Source organism: Plectropomus leopardus, chromosome 11 (genome assembly GCF_008729295.1).
Source record: "Plectropomus leopardus isolate mb chromosome 11, YSFRI_Pleo_2.0, whole genome shotgun sequence".
Taxonomy (NCBI): Eukaryota; Metazoa; Chordata; class Actinopteri; order Perciformes; family Serranidae; genus Plectropomus; species Plectropomus leopardus.
Window position 1 is genome coordinate 23,304,607 of NC_056473.1, and position 17,306 is coordinate 23,321,912.

At 39.9% G+C, this 17,306-nt stretch overlaps 1 protein-coding gene across 1 annotated transcript; it reads left to right on the forward strand.

Annotated features, from left to right (window-relative positions):
• The first annotated feature begins 9,746 nt into the window (after positions 1 to 9,746).
• Positions 9,747 to 17,243, forward strand: ldha (lactate dehydrogenase A4). The gene is made up of 8 exons (XM_042496817.1): positions 9,747 to 9,837; positions 12,068 to 12,193; positions 12,939 to 13,056; positions 13,186 to 13,359; positions 13,507 to 13,680; positions 13,853 to 13,970; positions 15,666 to 15,789; positions 15,938 to 17,243. The coding sequence occupies exons 2-8, from the start codon at positions 12,068 to 12,070 to the stop codon at positions 16,100 to 16,102; spliced, it is 999 nt and encodes a 332-aa protein (XP_042352751.1). The 5' UTR covers positions 9,747 to 9,837; the 3' UTR covers positions 16,103 to 17,243.
• Positions 17,244 to 17,306: the final 63 nt, after the last annotated feature.

Here is a 17,306-nt window from a genome sequence, read left to right on the forward strand (position 1 = left end):
TGGCAGGGGGTTGTGTGGGGTTCCTCTGGAGAGCAATAAAAGCTGATTGGAGTTAAAACAGTTGGTCAGGCCTCTCCGCCCCAGCATCTGTTGGATTACAGTCAGCCAACCTGTCATCTGTGAAATGAAGGCTAGTATGGGAGGACAGGGGAAAGGCCACAGGAGGGGACAGACCGACAGAACCAGAGGTGGAGAGGGACGTTTGAGAAGAGGGGAGGGGCACACAGATTGATTTAGCAAAGGTTATTGTGTAAATTAATAGGACATACTGTGAAAAAAAAAGTTAATCTCTCCACATTTAGGTGGAGTTAAACAAGCAGTAAAAGAAAATGGGATCAAGGACAAAAACAGGGCTGGGTGAGGGGTTGTTTCTAGGGAAGGATGGACACACCTGACCTTTAGATGAATCATCTCATCTCTCTGTCCTCATGTATCACTGCCTCTGAGCACTGGGGGTGAGGAGCAATCCCTTTGACCCCCACCCACCCCTCTTCGCTTTACCTCCTCCATTTCATCCTCCTCTACTGGTCTCTCTCTGTCACCCACTGCTGAACCCACCAACTGCCTCCAACCTGCTATGTCTCCCCCTAAGGGAATCATTTTCACTCTAACAACTTCAATTAACCTTACCCCTTCATGCACGCAACACACACAAGCAACACACACACACAAAAAGACACACACACACACCGGCTGGATCATGCCTTCACACGCACTTGTCCACTCCCAAATCAATCACAGGTGTTCATGTCAGCGGACTGGAAGACAGAGCTTCTCCAGTGACATGTAAAAGAATGTGAGGCTACCTGCCACAGTCTACAACACAATGTATACACTGTCCTTAAACAAATAACAGTGACACTGTCATAAATCCTCTGAAATAATTAGAGCTGGGACAGCCAAAGGAAATGCATTTAATTTCATGCTCGAAGAAATGGTAAATGTCTGCTTCATTTTCTGCTTCTGGATTAACTTTTGGAGGTCATGGGCTGAGGCACCTCAAGGTTGGAGGAGACATACATGTTCAGAGAAACTAAGGTGTAAAAAAAAAAAAGCTCCTACACACACACACACTGAGTGTGTGGGAGTATCTCCGTGCCAATTTTAAGAATTACTCTGCAGCCTTTGACACTGACATTGCAAGAATTAATCAAATTCTGCAGCACTGAGCTCGAATCTTTTAAGAGCCAAATTAAATAAGTAAAGTATAATTAGAGGTCCACTTTGATATGAGAGTCGGATCATTGTTTCTGAAGCCAGCTGGGGGGGGGGGCTAATCTGATGCATCCACGCACACACTGTTTGGCAAGTTCGCTGGTATAAAGCAGATCTGGAATTGAAAGATTGTTGGACTTCCCAGTTACACAGCAGCAAACAGCTTCCAGGGTCCTTGATCTGCCATTAGAAGTTGCTCCTGCTTGTGTATTTCTATGTGCATGTAACAACACGTGCTTGTGTGAGTGTGTACTTGCATTTGTGTGAATGCGTGTTTGTGAGTGCAAAAAAAAAACAGAGAGGGAGGGGGGAGGTTAAATCCACACAGCTGTTCTTGAAATCAGACTTGGCTGGTGCGTGAATGCCTGCAGGCAGGAAACTCATATCTACCCTTCCACTCGTTTTCATCATCATTTAGCCGCTCTATAACAATGCCAGGCTGCTGTTTAAGCAGCGAAGTCCAAAAACTAACAAGTGCCAACTTTGTAACTGAAGTGTTTTAATATGCTGTAATGATGGGAGACGGGATGCCTTCAATCATAATAGCACACTCGGAGAGTAATGAAACCACCATATTGATTCAACACCTCTATTTACCCTGCTGGTTTGCTGCACTCATGATTATACTTTCAATAATAACTCGGAGACTCCACAGATGAGAATACAACCTGCCTGATCATGACTTCAATTAGCACCTGATAAGGACCATGGGACTAGGACTGATTTCACATGTGATTACTATAGCATGCCATATGAAGGGATTAAGACTGCAGGCGGAAAAAAAAGCAAAGTACACTCAATTAAATATATTTGTGTAAAACATGTTAATGTATACACGGACACACAACCTTTAATTCTGCACTGAAACACACCCAATCACTCTACAACTGCCACATCCTCTCCCACACCCAGCAGAGCTCTCCCTGGGCTTATCTCAGCATAATTGCTGTTGATTGGTGTATTATTGCTCTGGTTAATCTGCCTGTGGGTGGCTAATAAAGGAGCTCCATCAGGGATGTTATCAATCGTAGACAGAAGGTGAGCATGGAGCGAAACTGGAAGGCAGGGAAAGGAAGGAGAGGGAGGGCTGGGAGCGGGGGAAGATATGAGGGAAAAGAAGGTGAGAAGTGACTGTGGGATGAAAGTGAATTGAAAAAGTGTTTGATTCATGTTGAAAGACAAGGAAGGTTAAATTAGAAAGGAAAAAGAAGAAATCAGAAAATGTGGGTTTGAATGTTTGTGGTTCAAGACGTGTCCGACTGAGGTAAAGTGAGGTAACGTCAGTGGGCTGGATGTTGTTCTGACAGAGAGATGTGAGAGTGATCTCGCTCCCTGGAGAATCCTTTTATGATTGATGTGGCCTTGTTCCTCGGCTTCAGTTCTATTTCTAAACAGAGGCTGGAGGAGGAGGAGGCTGTGGCGGGGTGATTAGATTCTTCTCCATTACACGGCAGGCTGAGACAGGTAGGATATCACCCTCTGCAGATGCACCTCGGTCCCAATGCCCTGTGCAATAACAGCGTGTTGGCAACTGACCCTGTGGTGTGAGAGGGGAGGCTAACATGACAAACTAGTGTTTCTTTATTCCACTGGGGGGCAAGCGGTGATTGAATTGGCACACGCTCCAGAGACCATTGAACAAGAATGTGGAAGATGGGGACAAGTATTTCAGCAGCAAGGACAAGAAGTTGCTTCGAGTCTGAGAAAGTTTGTACATCGCTGTAGGCAAACTGAGGACATTAAACAACAGGAGATGAAGTATGATTTCACACACATCAAATGAAACTTCATCTGTCTCCAGTAGTGTTTTAAACTGTCATAGTCACGTACTTTTGGGGAAGTTTCCATTATTTTTTAAGTCAGGGCCCATGTGATAGATGTTGTTTTAACTGGAAAAGAGGGACTGTCATTTAAAGAGAACTGGCCTGGGGATCTGAGTGGAAAATGTAGACACCTTTGATTCAATGCTACGCTGTAAATGTTTAAAGGAATAGTTTTTTAAGTGTACATGTATCAGGGACTCACCTATAGTCAGTATATGCCCTTACAGCAGGCTTAAGTTCAGCACAAGCTTAGCAATGTACTGCTGTGGATGAGGGTCAGCATAACTAAATAAAGTATCACCAAAAAAAAATATTAGTTTAAAAATACACTATATTGAGATTATTTTCACCCTTTTACCTTTCTGTCAGACAGCCTGTTTGGATGAGGAAGCAGCTTCAGCTTATCAAAAGCCACCAGACTCATTAACAAAAACAGTCATTTTAGCTCGCTGAACACAGGATATGCTTGTCTAACGCTGCTTCAGTCTGACTAATCCTTTTAAATGAGACATTCACACAATAATACAAACAAACAAACTGTTTGAGCCAGTGGTAGACCAGCAGCTTTTGTATGAAGCAATGTTAACCCTTTGAAACCTGGATCAGCATAAATTTCTTGTGCTGTGTTTAGACACCTTTCACAAGCTTTATGACCTTTTGAAACCTGAGCAACTGTGTTTGATTTCTTCATGAAACATAGGGGGAAAAACGCAGTGACTAACATGGCAACAAATGTTGCACAAATTACAAGAAATTTTACCTGAAAAAAAAATGTTTTTAAAAAAGAGGGGAGGACTATTAGAAAATAATCCAAAAAAATAGGGAAAAATATGCAGAGAACTATATTTATAATTATAATCATTTTACATTTAAAACTATGTACAGAAAAATATAATAAAATATATAAAATAAATACTTTTTAAGCACTTTTCATGGGCCATTTTCTTGTTTGTTTGTTTTTTCACTTTTTTTTTCATATCTTAATAATTTAATTTTCTTATCTTAATAATAATTTTCTTGAACATTTTTTTTTACAATTTTTCTTTGCTCATTTTTGGGTCTTGTCTTGTTAAAATGCTTGTATCCCTGCCCCTATGTTTTAAAGAAATAAAAACAGTTTGCTCAGTTTTCCAAAGGGTTAAATCACTATGTTTCTCAGACGAGTCTGTCTCTGACGAGAGCGATATATAACAGCAATTCCCTTTGGAAATCACTGTCTGACAGCAAGGTAAAGCAGTTAAAAAAAATATTTAAAACATAGCACTGACTTCAAATTATATATATTTTTTTTTTTAGATGGGACTGATTTTAGGTGGCTTAAATATGTTTTGTTGCTAACCCCCCCCCCCAATTGATTAACAATATTTAAATGTCATAAATATTATGAATATATATAAAATCTAAATATTATATTCTATTACCTAAAATAATTTGAAATGATCACATCATTTCAAATCTGTAAGTGAATCACTTTATTTCAGCCATGCTGTGACCAAAGAGTCTATCTGGACCGTGATATCTTGTGAGACAGATTCATCTTTATGATTTTAGAATGCACTGTGTGATGCTCTACAAAATTCTTACAGCCGTCAGGTAACGCTTCATGTTATTCAAGTAGAAATGAACGCTAACATTAAAATTCAACACCATGCAGCTACATTATCAGAACAGAGAGGAGCCTGAAGGATGTTCTTCTGCCTTTATGACAGCACCGCCTGCTGGTGACCTGCTTGTATTGAGCCAGTGATTGATAATACTTAGTAGAGGAAATTCACATAACATATAAACTACAGCTGCAATGTCAATAAACCATTATACAATTGACAGAACATTAATCTGCAACAATTTTAATTATTGACTAATCGTCAAAGTCATTTTTCAAGCAAAACATGGCAAAAATGTTATATTTCCTGTTTCTCAGATGTGACTGATGATTATGATTGTCATATGAAGTCATATCTGGTGGCTGGGAATCAGGAGGTACAAGTGCGATTGTCCATTATTCGGAAGATCAGTGGTTCAATCCCCAGCTCCTCCAGTTTGCATTTTAAAGAATCCTTAGGAAGATACTGAACCACAAATTAATCTGGATGACTGTTCCATAAGTGTATTAGTGCGTGTGAATGTTTGTGTGAGCAGGTGGCACCTTGCATAGTAACTTTGGTCACCAGTGTGTGAATGTGGCTCTTTAGTGTATAAGTGCTTTGAGTGGTTGGAAGACTAGAAAGATGCTACGCAAGTACAAGTCCATTTATCACTTACCAGCCAATGAATGTACTGTACCGTTACCAAAATTACTCTAGGAAATTATCTTTTTGGTTATTTTAAAAAACACTTAAAAAAAAACGACTGACACAGTTCAGTCAGCCAACTCTCACGAAATGGATTAATTTGTAAATGCAGAACATGTACATGTTATAGTTGACATTTGGCATCTATATTCCATCCTTCCTAAAGGATACACAGAGCTTAGCACAACAGGTTTTAAGGAGTAATAATATACACTTTCTGACCATAGACTCAGAGCACGCAGGTGATGGAGTAGACAGGTAGAGGCGGAGCTTAAACAGGTGGAAATAAACAGCAGCAGTGGCAGCACGAGACTGCAACATTTACAGGTGAGCAGCTTTCAGGAGAGCAGTGTATAAACAGGCGTGGCAGAACAAACGAGTTGTTATAGCACTGATGCCTTAACCTGTGCAAATCCCATGTCCATTCCAATAGACATACCTTTTCCAGGATGTCTAGATACATGATTACTGTCATATGACTCCACCAAAAGGCACAGGCGTAATTGATGGGATGTCTATCAGCCACATCATCTAAACTGGACAGCAGTAGGGTCACAACCCCTTTTTTGACAAGCACGGATGACTGTGAGGAAAGGAGGAGGCACTGGGCATGTTTCTGTTGATCTTACTGTTAAAGAACATAATTTGTGTTTTAACAGTTTTAAAGTAAACACGAGATGAAATAACTTGAAATACAAAAATATATCTTGAAGGATTTACTCAGGATTTTTAAAAAAAATGATCCATCCATGTGAATGGACAGTGGATCTGAGTGTCATCAGAAAATAAAACAAAGAAATGCAGTTTATTTATATTTGTGTGTGTGTATGTGTGTTTAAGTCATACTTTATTCATTGATATGAGATGATATTTATGAAAAATAAACATAATCACATTTTTTTTGTTGAATAAAAGTCTATTAAAACCACTTATTGTCATTTTTACCATTAGGCATTAAGATTCTTCGTCTATTGGAATGGACAGCAAAAAAAAAACCAAAAAACTATTGAAGTATTTTAATCAAAAACAATTTTTACTAGTGGATTCTGAGTGTATTTAAAGTAGAAATCCATCATTACATTTTTTATGTGTTTGTAATTGGCTTGTGAACTGGGGTTAAACATGCCACCAAACTGTAAAGTGTAGTGAGAGCAGCAACGGACTTGAGTTGACTGTCTGAACTACACGGACACAGCACACAAATGTTAAACACTCACTTCAAATGTTGGTAGATCTATGTTGGTGTGATGTACACACTATTCAATCATCACTTTTTTGTTATCTAGTTTTATATTTAGTCTATATTTGCTTTATACCTATAGTATTTCATATTTGCTACACATTTTCTTTCTCTGCTGTTATTGTTGTATTGCACACTTTGTTTCTGCACTCCTCTAACATTGCATTGTAAATGCTGCACAGTAATTTCTGTCAGGATAAAAAAACATTTATCTTATCATATTTTACTGTATTGTATTTTTATATTTCATGACACCACTGCTAAATTCTGTCAGTGTGCTGATAGACCCCATCCTGTGGTGGGTGGTTTCTATTAGCCTATCCCTCTGAACCAGCATCCTGCTGATGGTCTCAGCGTGGTCAAAGGAAGATAAGCCCAAAATAACTGACTGACTCAGACCCATCCCAGATGACCCCTCCTCGTACCCTCACAGTACCATGGATGTGTTGTTATAACACATGTGCGCTGTATAATCACAAAAATCTGCTTGCATATTATTATCATTATGTCATTTTTTTTACCTCATTTCATTCTGTTGTTCTCGTGTTTTCTCTGATTAAATGTAGAAATGTCTCTACCTCTGTCAATGTTTATGTACTGTCCCTTTACAATGATAAGAAAAAAAAATGAAAGAAATCCACTCTGTAAAAGGCCAACGTCACCTAACCGCTGATTAGATTATTTCCCTGATGTACAGCGACTGCAGATTGCTAAAACACATTTGTGTGAAAGGAGATAGCAGGATGTGAAATCATCCCATAATACCAGAGCAGTTTGAAGGCTCATGACCAATCAACATCACAATATCATTAACAGACATCTTTGTCATTTTTGTGCATCAGAACGGAAGCTAACACACTACTTGGTGTAAGCAAATAGTTGTAAATGATCAAATATTAGCTCATGTAAAAATACAATGTAATGCACACATTGTTTTTATATTAATTTTATCAATTTTTTAAAATTGGGAATGGGATGATTTTAGAATTCTGTCTATCTATATCTGGACTCCATCAGAGGAAATGTATCATAATGTTGCCATTACGGGACATTTCGTCCCTTCGGTCAAATAAATAATCATATCAATCTTAACATAAACGTTTACTTTCTCATGATTGACAAACTGACACTAATAATGTGCAGAAGGGCAGATTATAGAGTGTGGAAACCATATAAATCACTTGGAAGACCTGAGTTCAAACCTCGATGTCAGGAAATATCGTGGCTGCTGAAGTGTTCTGGAGCAGAGTGGAAAACATGGAAACACAAGTGATGGTCCTCTGTGGCTGCAGTTTGATCTGCCTGAGGGAGAGGACAAAACAAAGAGAATGCATTTATGCAGAAACATACTTTTTCAGAAGTATGTACATCAATTTAAAGCCAAGATTCTAAAACAGGAGATAAATGCAAGCAGGAGTTTCATCTATTATAACATGCAAAAGAAATAATTTCTAAGAACTCGGCTTCATTAGAAAATTGAGGCTGTTTTCTACTCCACACTTGTGGTTGGCTCTTAACTGAGTACATCTGTTTGCATGATGGAAGTGCTAATCTGCTTAGATTTGCTTATCAAAGGACGTACAACCAAAAACATTAGGAGTACACACAAAGCTAGTGTTCCAGCGTTTGATTATTAAAGTAATATTTCACACACAAAATGACTATAAGTAGATCACTTACTAATGCTGTGTTGCCTTCAGTTGGTGAAGAAAACGTGCCTCTTTAAAAACTGAGAAAATACATCTACTGATTTATCTAATGATTGGGAACCACATTTAACAACAGCAAAACCTAATTAAAAATGAGTTTTCTCATTTATCCAGTCGAATACAAAAAAAAACAAATAAAAGTAAAAAAACTAATATTGGAGTCTCGTTTTAAAGACAGCATAGAGTCAAGGCAACATTCAAAGAGCCACAATTAAACTGATCAGTGTTGACTGAAGTGTTGTGGAGTTGCTTTAACCTGTTTTTTAAATTATTGGTGGTGTTTTATCAGCAAATTGTAAATCACAGCCCAACACTCTGTTTCCTAATTATGCTCAAATACAAACACTCCTTTTTCTAAAACTTGTATCTTTAACTGGTCGATAACTCAATAGGAACATTTTTTAAAAAATCACAAAAGTTGACATATTTCTTAACAGAGAGGACCAAAGAACATCCAGGTGTACATAACCTACAGCATATCAGGAGATGGATACTGTGAGAACACAAATCTTAGGTCCCATGTTGCCCAAATAGTAGAAAAAGAATTTTTTTAAAAAAGGAAATGCTATGTTGTAACTAAAATGCAATCCCTGTGTCTACTGTCAATGAAATCAGCTCTATTATACTAAGAAAATTCCTCAGATAAGTAAGACAAAAGGTTTGTTAAGGGGTTGGGTAACAGCAAAGAGGTTGAGACATTCATTATTGTCACCGCTTATGTAACAGGGCTTTGTGTTGTAATAACTTTATCTAGACAGGAGAGGGCGCTTAAATGCTGATTTAAAGATGACATAATAAACCTGGCTAAAGTGCAAATACCCCCATGCTCGACAAAACCATTTCCTGTTAGTTTGCGCCACAATACATCGCACCCCACAATTAAAACCAAGCATCCGCTCACACCAGCAGCCAAATGTTTCGTGTTTAAATTGAATTACCAGATTAATACCCTCTAACGCACACTAAACTACGTTGCATATATCCGGTAAACGAGTCTTGGTAACAACAGAATGGGAAGTGAGTGATTTGGCTACATTTCAAATTCAATCCGGGTCTTCTGCTGTGGTTGGCAGAGTTGCGGAAGAGACTTTCCCTCTCTTTTTTTTTCGCTAATCTTTCCCAACATCTTTCAAATACATCTTTGCCAACCACACGCAGTCTGCCAGTGAAGTTAGTCAACCGTTTATGTCATTTTTAATTAAAAGTGAACGTTTATGAAGCACACAGCGGCTTTGTAGCCAAAATGGTCGTGATTCAAGAAAGGGAACAAACGCTGTCTCATGACCTCACATTTACAAAGCAGACTACCTTGAAGCACTGATACACAGGATGGAAAATGTTCATCGTCGCATCCTGCCTCAGACGTGACATTCAGCACGCGCAGCGTCCACAGTCCCACCCGCTCTCATTAGTATGTACGTGCGTAACGTCTACAGAGGAGGCTGTCTTTAAATACGAGGGACACCCTCTCTGCAGCACCACTCCTGCGGAAAAGCTGCACTCAGAAGGAGCAGACACATTCCAGCTCGTGTTCCCACCTGTTTAACTGAAGCCTAAAGGTAAGATAACGCGGCCGAATCAAATATTACGCATTTACACGTACGCGTCAGGCGTATATGATCTTTTATTTTTGAGTCATTTTGATCTAAGTACTTCAGCAACCTGATGCGCATTATTAGATTATAGGGAGAGGGGCGTGTCACGAGTCAATGTCGATTGCGTTGATTGGTTGTGAATGAGACTGGCACCAACTTCATTTTTTAAAGTTTATTTTTTTTACATGTATGCCATTCGTGTAATTAGTATTATTATTATTATTAGTGTGTGTGTGTATGTGTGTGTGTGTTTGTGAAACAAAGTCATAGTTGAGCAACAGCATGTAGGCCTCACAATTTAATTTCCTACTTGTTGCAATAACGCTCATATCAGCTAAATGAATGGGTTTTCAGAATGGTGGTATAAATAATGGACATAAACTTATAAGAAAGTGCTTTTATAATGTGGCCCACGTGACCAAAGCACGATATAGGAAATAAACCATTATGATTAAGTTAATATAATGAGCCAAAAGTGCAGGTTGGTTTCATTGTTGCATCATATGGTATGTGTTGCTGTAATATACGCAGTGTTACACAAGTGGATGGTTACGCATGCTCTGTGATGCCTGTGGGGACCACCATCCACGCAGCTGTCTGGCCATATGAACTTGGCACAGGAAATGTAATGTGCTGGTCCATGAGAGAGCAGATTTTAGAGTTGGTGCTCTTATCATTGGTCTCCTTTGCCAGAATTTCACTTTCATGATTCAAAAATATTGGTCTACCAACACACTTTGTGTAGCTTTCATTTTCTGATTAATCATACTAATGCCATACTTGGCACAGTGTTGTGGATGATGTCAGTTGCAGCCTGTTGGCAGCCGCAGTAGATTGTCTGGTGACTTTCTATAAATGCCCAGCGGAAACAAAATCTAGTTTTTCCTGCTGAAAAAAAAAAAAATACTCCAGCATGTTCAAGGCTAATAGACATTTGGATAAATTGATGTTTTCTCTGATCACATAGTATGAAAGTCCGGAGTGCAGAAACAAAATGTATTCACAGTCACCTGTAAATTGGTAATGTTAAAGACCAGATGCTGACCCTCAGTCATGATACCAGACACCCCATCAGAGCTCAGTTAACCCGCTGACCTGTTGGTGATCAAATTAAGTAAATGTCATAAAGTACAGGGAAATATGAGAATACAAGCATTATATAATGCAGTTTTAGTGATCCAGTTGTGAGCAATAGCTACTTACTTTTATTTTTAGATCAAAACATCCATCTCTCTCTCTTTTTCTAACTATATTTAATAATTTTAGATACTAATAATCTGTTTTGTAATCCTCATTCAGTTATGCTACAATAGTAATTTGTCTGGTTTTTACAAAAGTACAGAAAGGAATTCTGGCCAGTATTGAACATGTACGGTAATCCTCCACTGTAAGCGAACAAAGGGTCCCCTTGATAAGCATAAAGCCAGCTCACCTCAGGGTCAGGGCGCGGTATGTAGTAAGCTTTCACATCAGCTCGGAGTGAGAGATAATTGGATAACGGGTTTTGACTGTCCTACTTACTGTTTCCTACTGTTGTGTGCAAACTCACCACAGAGAGGTCTTAAATATCCTCTCAAGGAAGGTATTACAGTGTCAGGTCCTCTACTACGTGCTTGTCTCCACATCACAGACAACCAGGCAAGTCATGCTGAGTGATGTAAACCCTGCAAGGCCGAGCACTCAGCCATGCCTGCCTGCCTGCCCCAACCCGGAAACATAAATAGTGGTGTGTGACGTCAGCTGAGGATGGTCTGTGCTGCACGGAGACAGGCTGCAGTACTTTCCCAGGCAGGGGTTGCCATGGAGACTCAGAGTGGCGCTGTGAAGCAAGAATTACTGTCTGCAAACCGTTTATTGAAGTAGACGTGAGAGAAGAAGGGTAGATTTCTGACTGCAAAAGTGAAACTTGTGGTTGTTGGCGGTCATATCTTTGGGTTCATGTGAAGGCCACTTTCAGTTCAATGATGTGAAAAGGGAAATTCAAGGTTGACTCAGTCACTGTCAGATGAGAAAGAAGTCACGTACGCCTTTGTGTGGGCCTTTTAGGAACAATGTGTTTAAACAGTCACATACATTATGCAGCACTATTTTACTGCTTCTCTGTTTCCACTCTCACCCCTTCCCTCCTCCCACTTTTATACTCTATTTACCTGCTCATCTATTTTTCCTCCTAATTCTTCTTCACTTTCCACAGATGTCCACCAAGGAGAAGCTGATCGGCCACGTGATGAAGGAGGAGCCTGTTGGCAGCAGGAACAAGGTCACGGTGGTGGGTGTCGGCATGGTGGGCATGGCCTCTGCCATCAGCATCCTGCTCAAGGTGAGAAAGAAAGAAAAAAGATAAAGTAAAGTGAAGGGGGATATGTGTGTATATAACCAAGTAAAGTACTTGGTCTGCCATGGTGTTTGGATGGGCGGTACATGTCATGTGGCACATCAATGCCAGGACGCACGCGTATGTACAGCCTAAGAGTAACTTTAATTCATCCCAATTTCCCTCCAGGGATCAATAAAGTATTTCTGATTCTGAATGAGTGTGCAAATCCGTAAGAATCACTATTATCATTTACAAATGGAATAATTGGAATAATAAGGATTTGCAAAGTAGTCTCTGAACTGAGAAACCCCCAAAGGCTGCTGTCAAACACACTTTGAAGGTGTGTTGACCAGTGAAATCCACTTCTGTAATGCTTGCTAGAATATATATAAAAACTTCCATGTGACCTTATTATACAAAACATGACAGGAGACAGTCCATTTCCCTTATATTTTCCTGTTCCATTCACACTAAAGTGTTAGCTAGATCTGTGCCAGCTGAGGAACAACAGAGGCGGGAGAGAAACCAGGTCACAGGTCTTAGATCTAACAATGCTGCTGAACAGTCCAAGCAGAGATGAATGGTGTTGTTCCTCTCTTTTATATCCAAATTTAGAGGCAACACAGAGGTCAGCTACTTTGAGAACAGCTCACTTTAGCTTTATAATTATTTTTTTCTTTAAAAAGAACTTTATAAAGTGTTATGTGAGATGTCAAAATGACTTATTGGTATGTTTGTATGTAATCAGGACTTGTGTGATGAGCTGGCCTTGGTTGATGTGATGGAGGACAAGCTGAAGGGTGAGGCCATGGACCTTCAGCACGGATCCCTCTTCCTCAAGACACACAAGATTGTGGCAGACAAAGGTGAAAATGCACAAAAATAACCTGACTCTTGATGAATTAGTTTTCATTCCGGTGTCACTTGACCCCGAACTGATCATTCTGTAACTCCATCTGATCACCTCTTTCTTTTTTCTTTGTAAAATTTGTCAGACTACAGTGTGACAGCCAACTCCAAAGTGGTGGTGGTGACGGCCGGAGCCCGCCAGCAGGAGGGCGAGAGCCGTCTCAACCTGGTCCAGCGCAACGTCAACATCTTCAAGTTCATCATCCCAAACATCGTCAAGTACAGCCCCAACTGCATCCTGATGGTGGTTTCTAACCCAGGTTAGACAGACGGAGGGGTGTGATTGAGTGAGGGAGGAGGGAAATGTGAGAAAAGAAAGTGGCTTGAAATAGAGTGAAAGAGTAACACTTGTAGCACAGCACAGATGAAGTGATCGTTTTTAAGAGTTGTCCTTTTTACTCTTCCAGTGGATATCCTGACCTACGTGGCCTGGAAGCTGAGTGGTTTCCCCCGTCACCGTGTCATTGGCTCTGGCACCAACCTGGACTCTGCCCGTTTCCGCCACCTCATGGGAGAGAAGCTTCACCTCCACCCCTCCAGCTGCCACGGCTGGATCATCGGAGAGCATGGCGACTCCAGTGGTATGCAGCCCTGACTAAAAATAAAACCTCATTCAAGCTTCCACTGTACCTGTTTGTTGGTCTGCTGCAAACTTTTAACATAGCTACATTATTTGAGTGATTTATGCTGCCATGATTGCCCCTGTATATTCACAAAGAACTAATTCAACACTATTATGTCTGTTTCTTACAGTGCCCGTGTGGAGCGGTGTGAATGTTGCAGGAGTTTCTCTGCAGGCCCTCAACCCACAGATGGGGGCTGAGGGTGACAGTGAGAAATGGAAGGAAGTTCACAAGATGGTGGTTGATGGGTGAGTAAAATCTATTTTCCAGGAATTCACCTGAGCAAACCACACTTTCTGTCTCACACTCATCAGACTAATCTGCAGAGCCATGTGCATACAGGCCGTCTGTCCGGCACTGAGCTGGGAGCCATACATTTTATGTTTGATTGAAACAGACCTTTAGGGTTTAATGGCTTAGAGTCACAGTTGCCTATGAACAGGAAGGCAAAATGCAAACACGCACAAATGAATCCCGTGGAACTGGCCCTAGCCCTGATCAGGAATTTGGCCAGGGCCATGGGCCAAAAGGCAAGCCGAGGCGGGTACACAGAACACCACTGTGTTAAGGGCTCACTAGAGCCTGGCAGCCAATACAAATACAATAGCTATGCAGCTCCCTGTAACATAACACCGTACAGTAGCACATGACCTCACTTACACTCTTAGGTCTGCTATATGAAATACCAGACAACATAGCCTATTGTTGTATTTTACAATATGAACCTGTGTCAACCCTTTAAACTGTAAGTGATGCAACAGTTTGCCCTGTAAACTTTGATATTGATCCTGTATTTCACATTCAGCTTATCTTATCTTGCAACAGACAGGCGTTAAGGGACGTTAACCATGTACAACACAATAGCTGGTTTATCAAAGATGTTTGCAATGTTTCTACATATGAAACAAAGGATTTCAAATGAGAGACAAAGATGCAAGGTATTGCACACAATGGATGTGTCAACAGAACAGTAAGAGCATTGGCAAAGGTGAACCATTCGCCATGGTCATCGCCAGTGAAGCAGAGGCCTTATTTTAAAAGGATATGTTTGACATTTTCCCATAAGTAAAGTATCCATATCCTTTACTTAAGTTGAAGTACTAATATCATACTATAAAAATACTGTTACGAGTAAAAGCTCTGCATTAAAAATGTGACAACATATTAAAAGAAATAAAAGGAAAAGTAGCAAATCCTCAAATTTGAGGAGCGGGAATCACCAAATGTCTTGTGCATAAAAATGGCTTGAACAATTGTCAAAATAGTTGCCAATTAATTTTCTAATCAACTGACGAATCATTTCAGCTGCACTTGTATACATCAATACAATTTGTGTGTAAACATTTTGATTTGTGAAGTAAAAAATAACTTAATTTCTCAAATAATTGTAAAAATACAGTAATATCCTCTCAAGTGTAGTGTAATAGAAGTTGAAAGTGGCATGAGATTAAAATACCCTTAAATTTGTGGCTTAGTATAGTACTTGAGTAGATGTACCTAGTTACATTCTGCCACTGTACTTTCAAATCTGTACAGCACAAAATGAATCCAGATATACTATGTTTCAGTTTAATAGGTATTTCAGACAGAAATCAGCTAACTTACATAGACCAGATTTATTTATTTGCCTTTCTGCATACAGTGCATGCATGTATCAACCTCAGCACAGCAGAGATTAGAGGATGAAAATTATAATGTTCCCCCACATTACAGCATTAGATACTGAACACACATACGAGCGTCAATCAGTTTTGCGCTCCTCTCGTGTTGATAAACAGCGGAATTCTTAGCATGAAAACATCTGGAAAGAAGATATTTAAGGAAAATGACGAAGTGGGAGCAAACAGTCCAAAAATACAAACACAGACTTGATTTTTTTCTTATGTCCAGGACATATTCTACCCTCACTTAAAATTTCATTTTTTATGTTGTCTGCACTGCAGAGCCTATGAGGTCATCAAGCTGAAGGGCTACACTTCCTGGGCCATCGGTATGTCCGTGGCTGACCTGGTGGAAAGCATCATTAAGAACCTGCACAAAGTGCATCCTGTGTCCACACTGGTTCAGGTGAGAGCCATACATTTAGCTGTCTGGCAAATCTACATGATGAAATTTATCATACTGTTGAGTTTACACAAAAACATGCTACACATTCTTCATATATGATGAAATGACACGCTAACTCTGACCCTGCTGTGCTCCCTGCCTCTGACAGGGCATGCACGGTGTGAAAGACGAGGTCTTCCTGAGCATCCCTTGTGTCCTGGGCAACAGCGGCCTGACAGATGTGATTCACATGACACTTAAGCCCGATGAGGAGAAGCAGCTGGTGAAGAGCGCTGAGACCCTGTGGGGAGTACAGAAGGAGCTCACCCTGTGAAGTGCGCTCCTCTGAATCCTCCAGTATCAACACCGTTTGGTTGACTCCCTCCTTCCGTACCTCCTGTGACCCTCACAGCAACAGGCAAATGAAACCTCTGAATATTTAAAAAGGCCAAGTGTTTGTAGCTAAACCACTGTAAGCTAGATTTTTACAAAGATATTCACACATGGCTGTCATTTTCCTTTTGCTGCCTCCCACCCGTCCTCCTCCCTCCATGACTGAATTCTCAGAAACCCAACTCATACCTTTTAGCCTTTGAGCTCGGCTTGTGTTGGAGCGAGGGCATATATATTTGTTGTCCTGTCTACACATGAAGAGCAAATCCTTTGCATAATAAGTGTATACATTCTATGTACTGTATGTTACTGTGCACTGTTTCTGCCTGTTCTGTACACTCCTCGTCCGTATTTATTCTGTGTATTCCGTGATTGTTGCCTGTTGTATTTTCCACTTGGTAATCTCTGTTTATTTTTTATTTGGAGTATAATGGAGACATTCCATTCCCTGTGAGGAGGGCTTCCTATCCACCTACAGTCACAACAACACTGCTGCATATATCACTGGGCCAGATTCCTGTGATACCAAAGTACCTTATCAATCAAAAAAAGCAATGCTGCATTTACTGGTTGGCATTGAAGCCTTTGTAAACTAACCATACCACAAGTGCACTGACAGAAAAAAAAAAACATTTCAGACTCAAGATTTAAAGAACTGGCAAGAAGCAACACAGGCTACATCTGAAAGTATTAACAGAGTTAAATTTTGTAAAGTTTAATTTCACTCAGCGTAGACATAACAGAGAACCAATGGGAATAAGTCGGCTACAATCATGACCAAGGGTAAAGTTATAAATCGTAACAGATGGTAATGATCTTGAAGGTGTTTGTTAGCGCACCCTAAATACCCTCAAAGGGTTTTGTATTTATTTTGCTCCAACTGACTCTGGAAAAAAAGGACATCAAGAGAAAGTATTATTTATAACTGTTAATACTGTTAAGATCTATTTATGTATTAATGTAATGTAATTAGATTACGGTCTAATAATTTCCAGACTCACTAAGGAACTGTACTTGTCGTGGCAGCTGGATATTGATTTTTATTTGCTGTAACATCAAATAAATCTGCCAGGATGATGATACAAGTCTGTCCTTTGTCCTTTCCTGTGTTTGTCATCCAAAGAGATTGTATGTGTTTTCAGGGC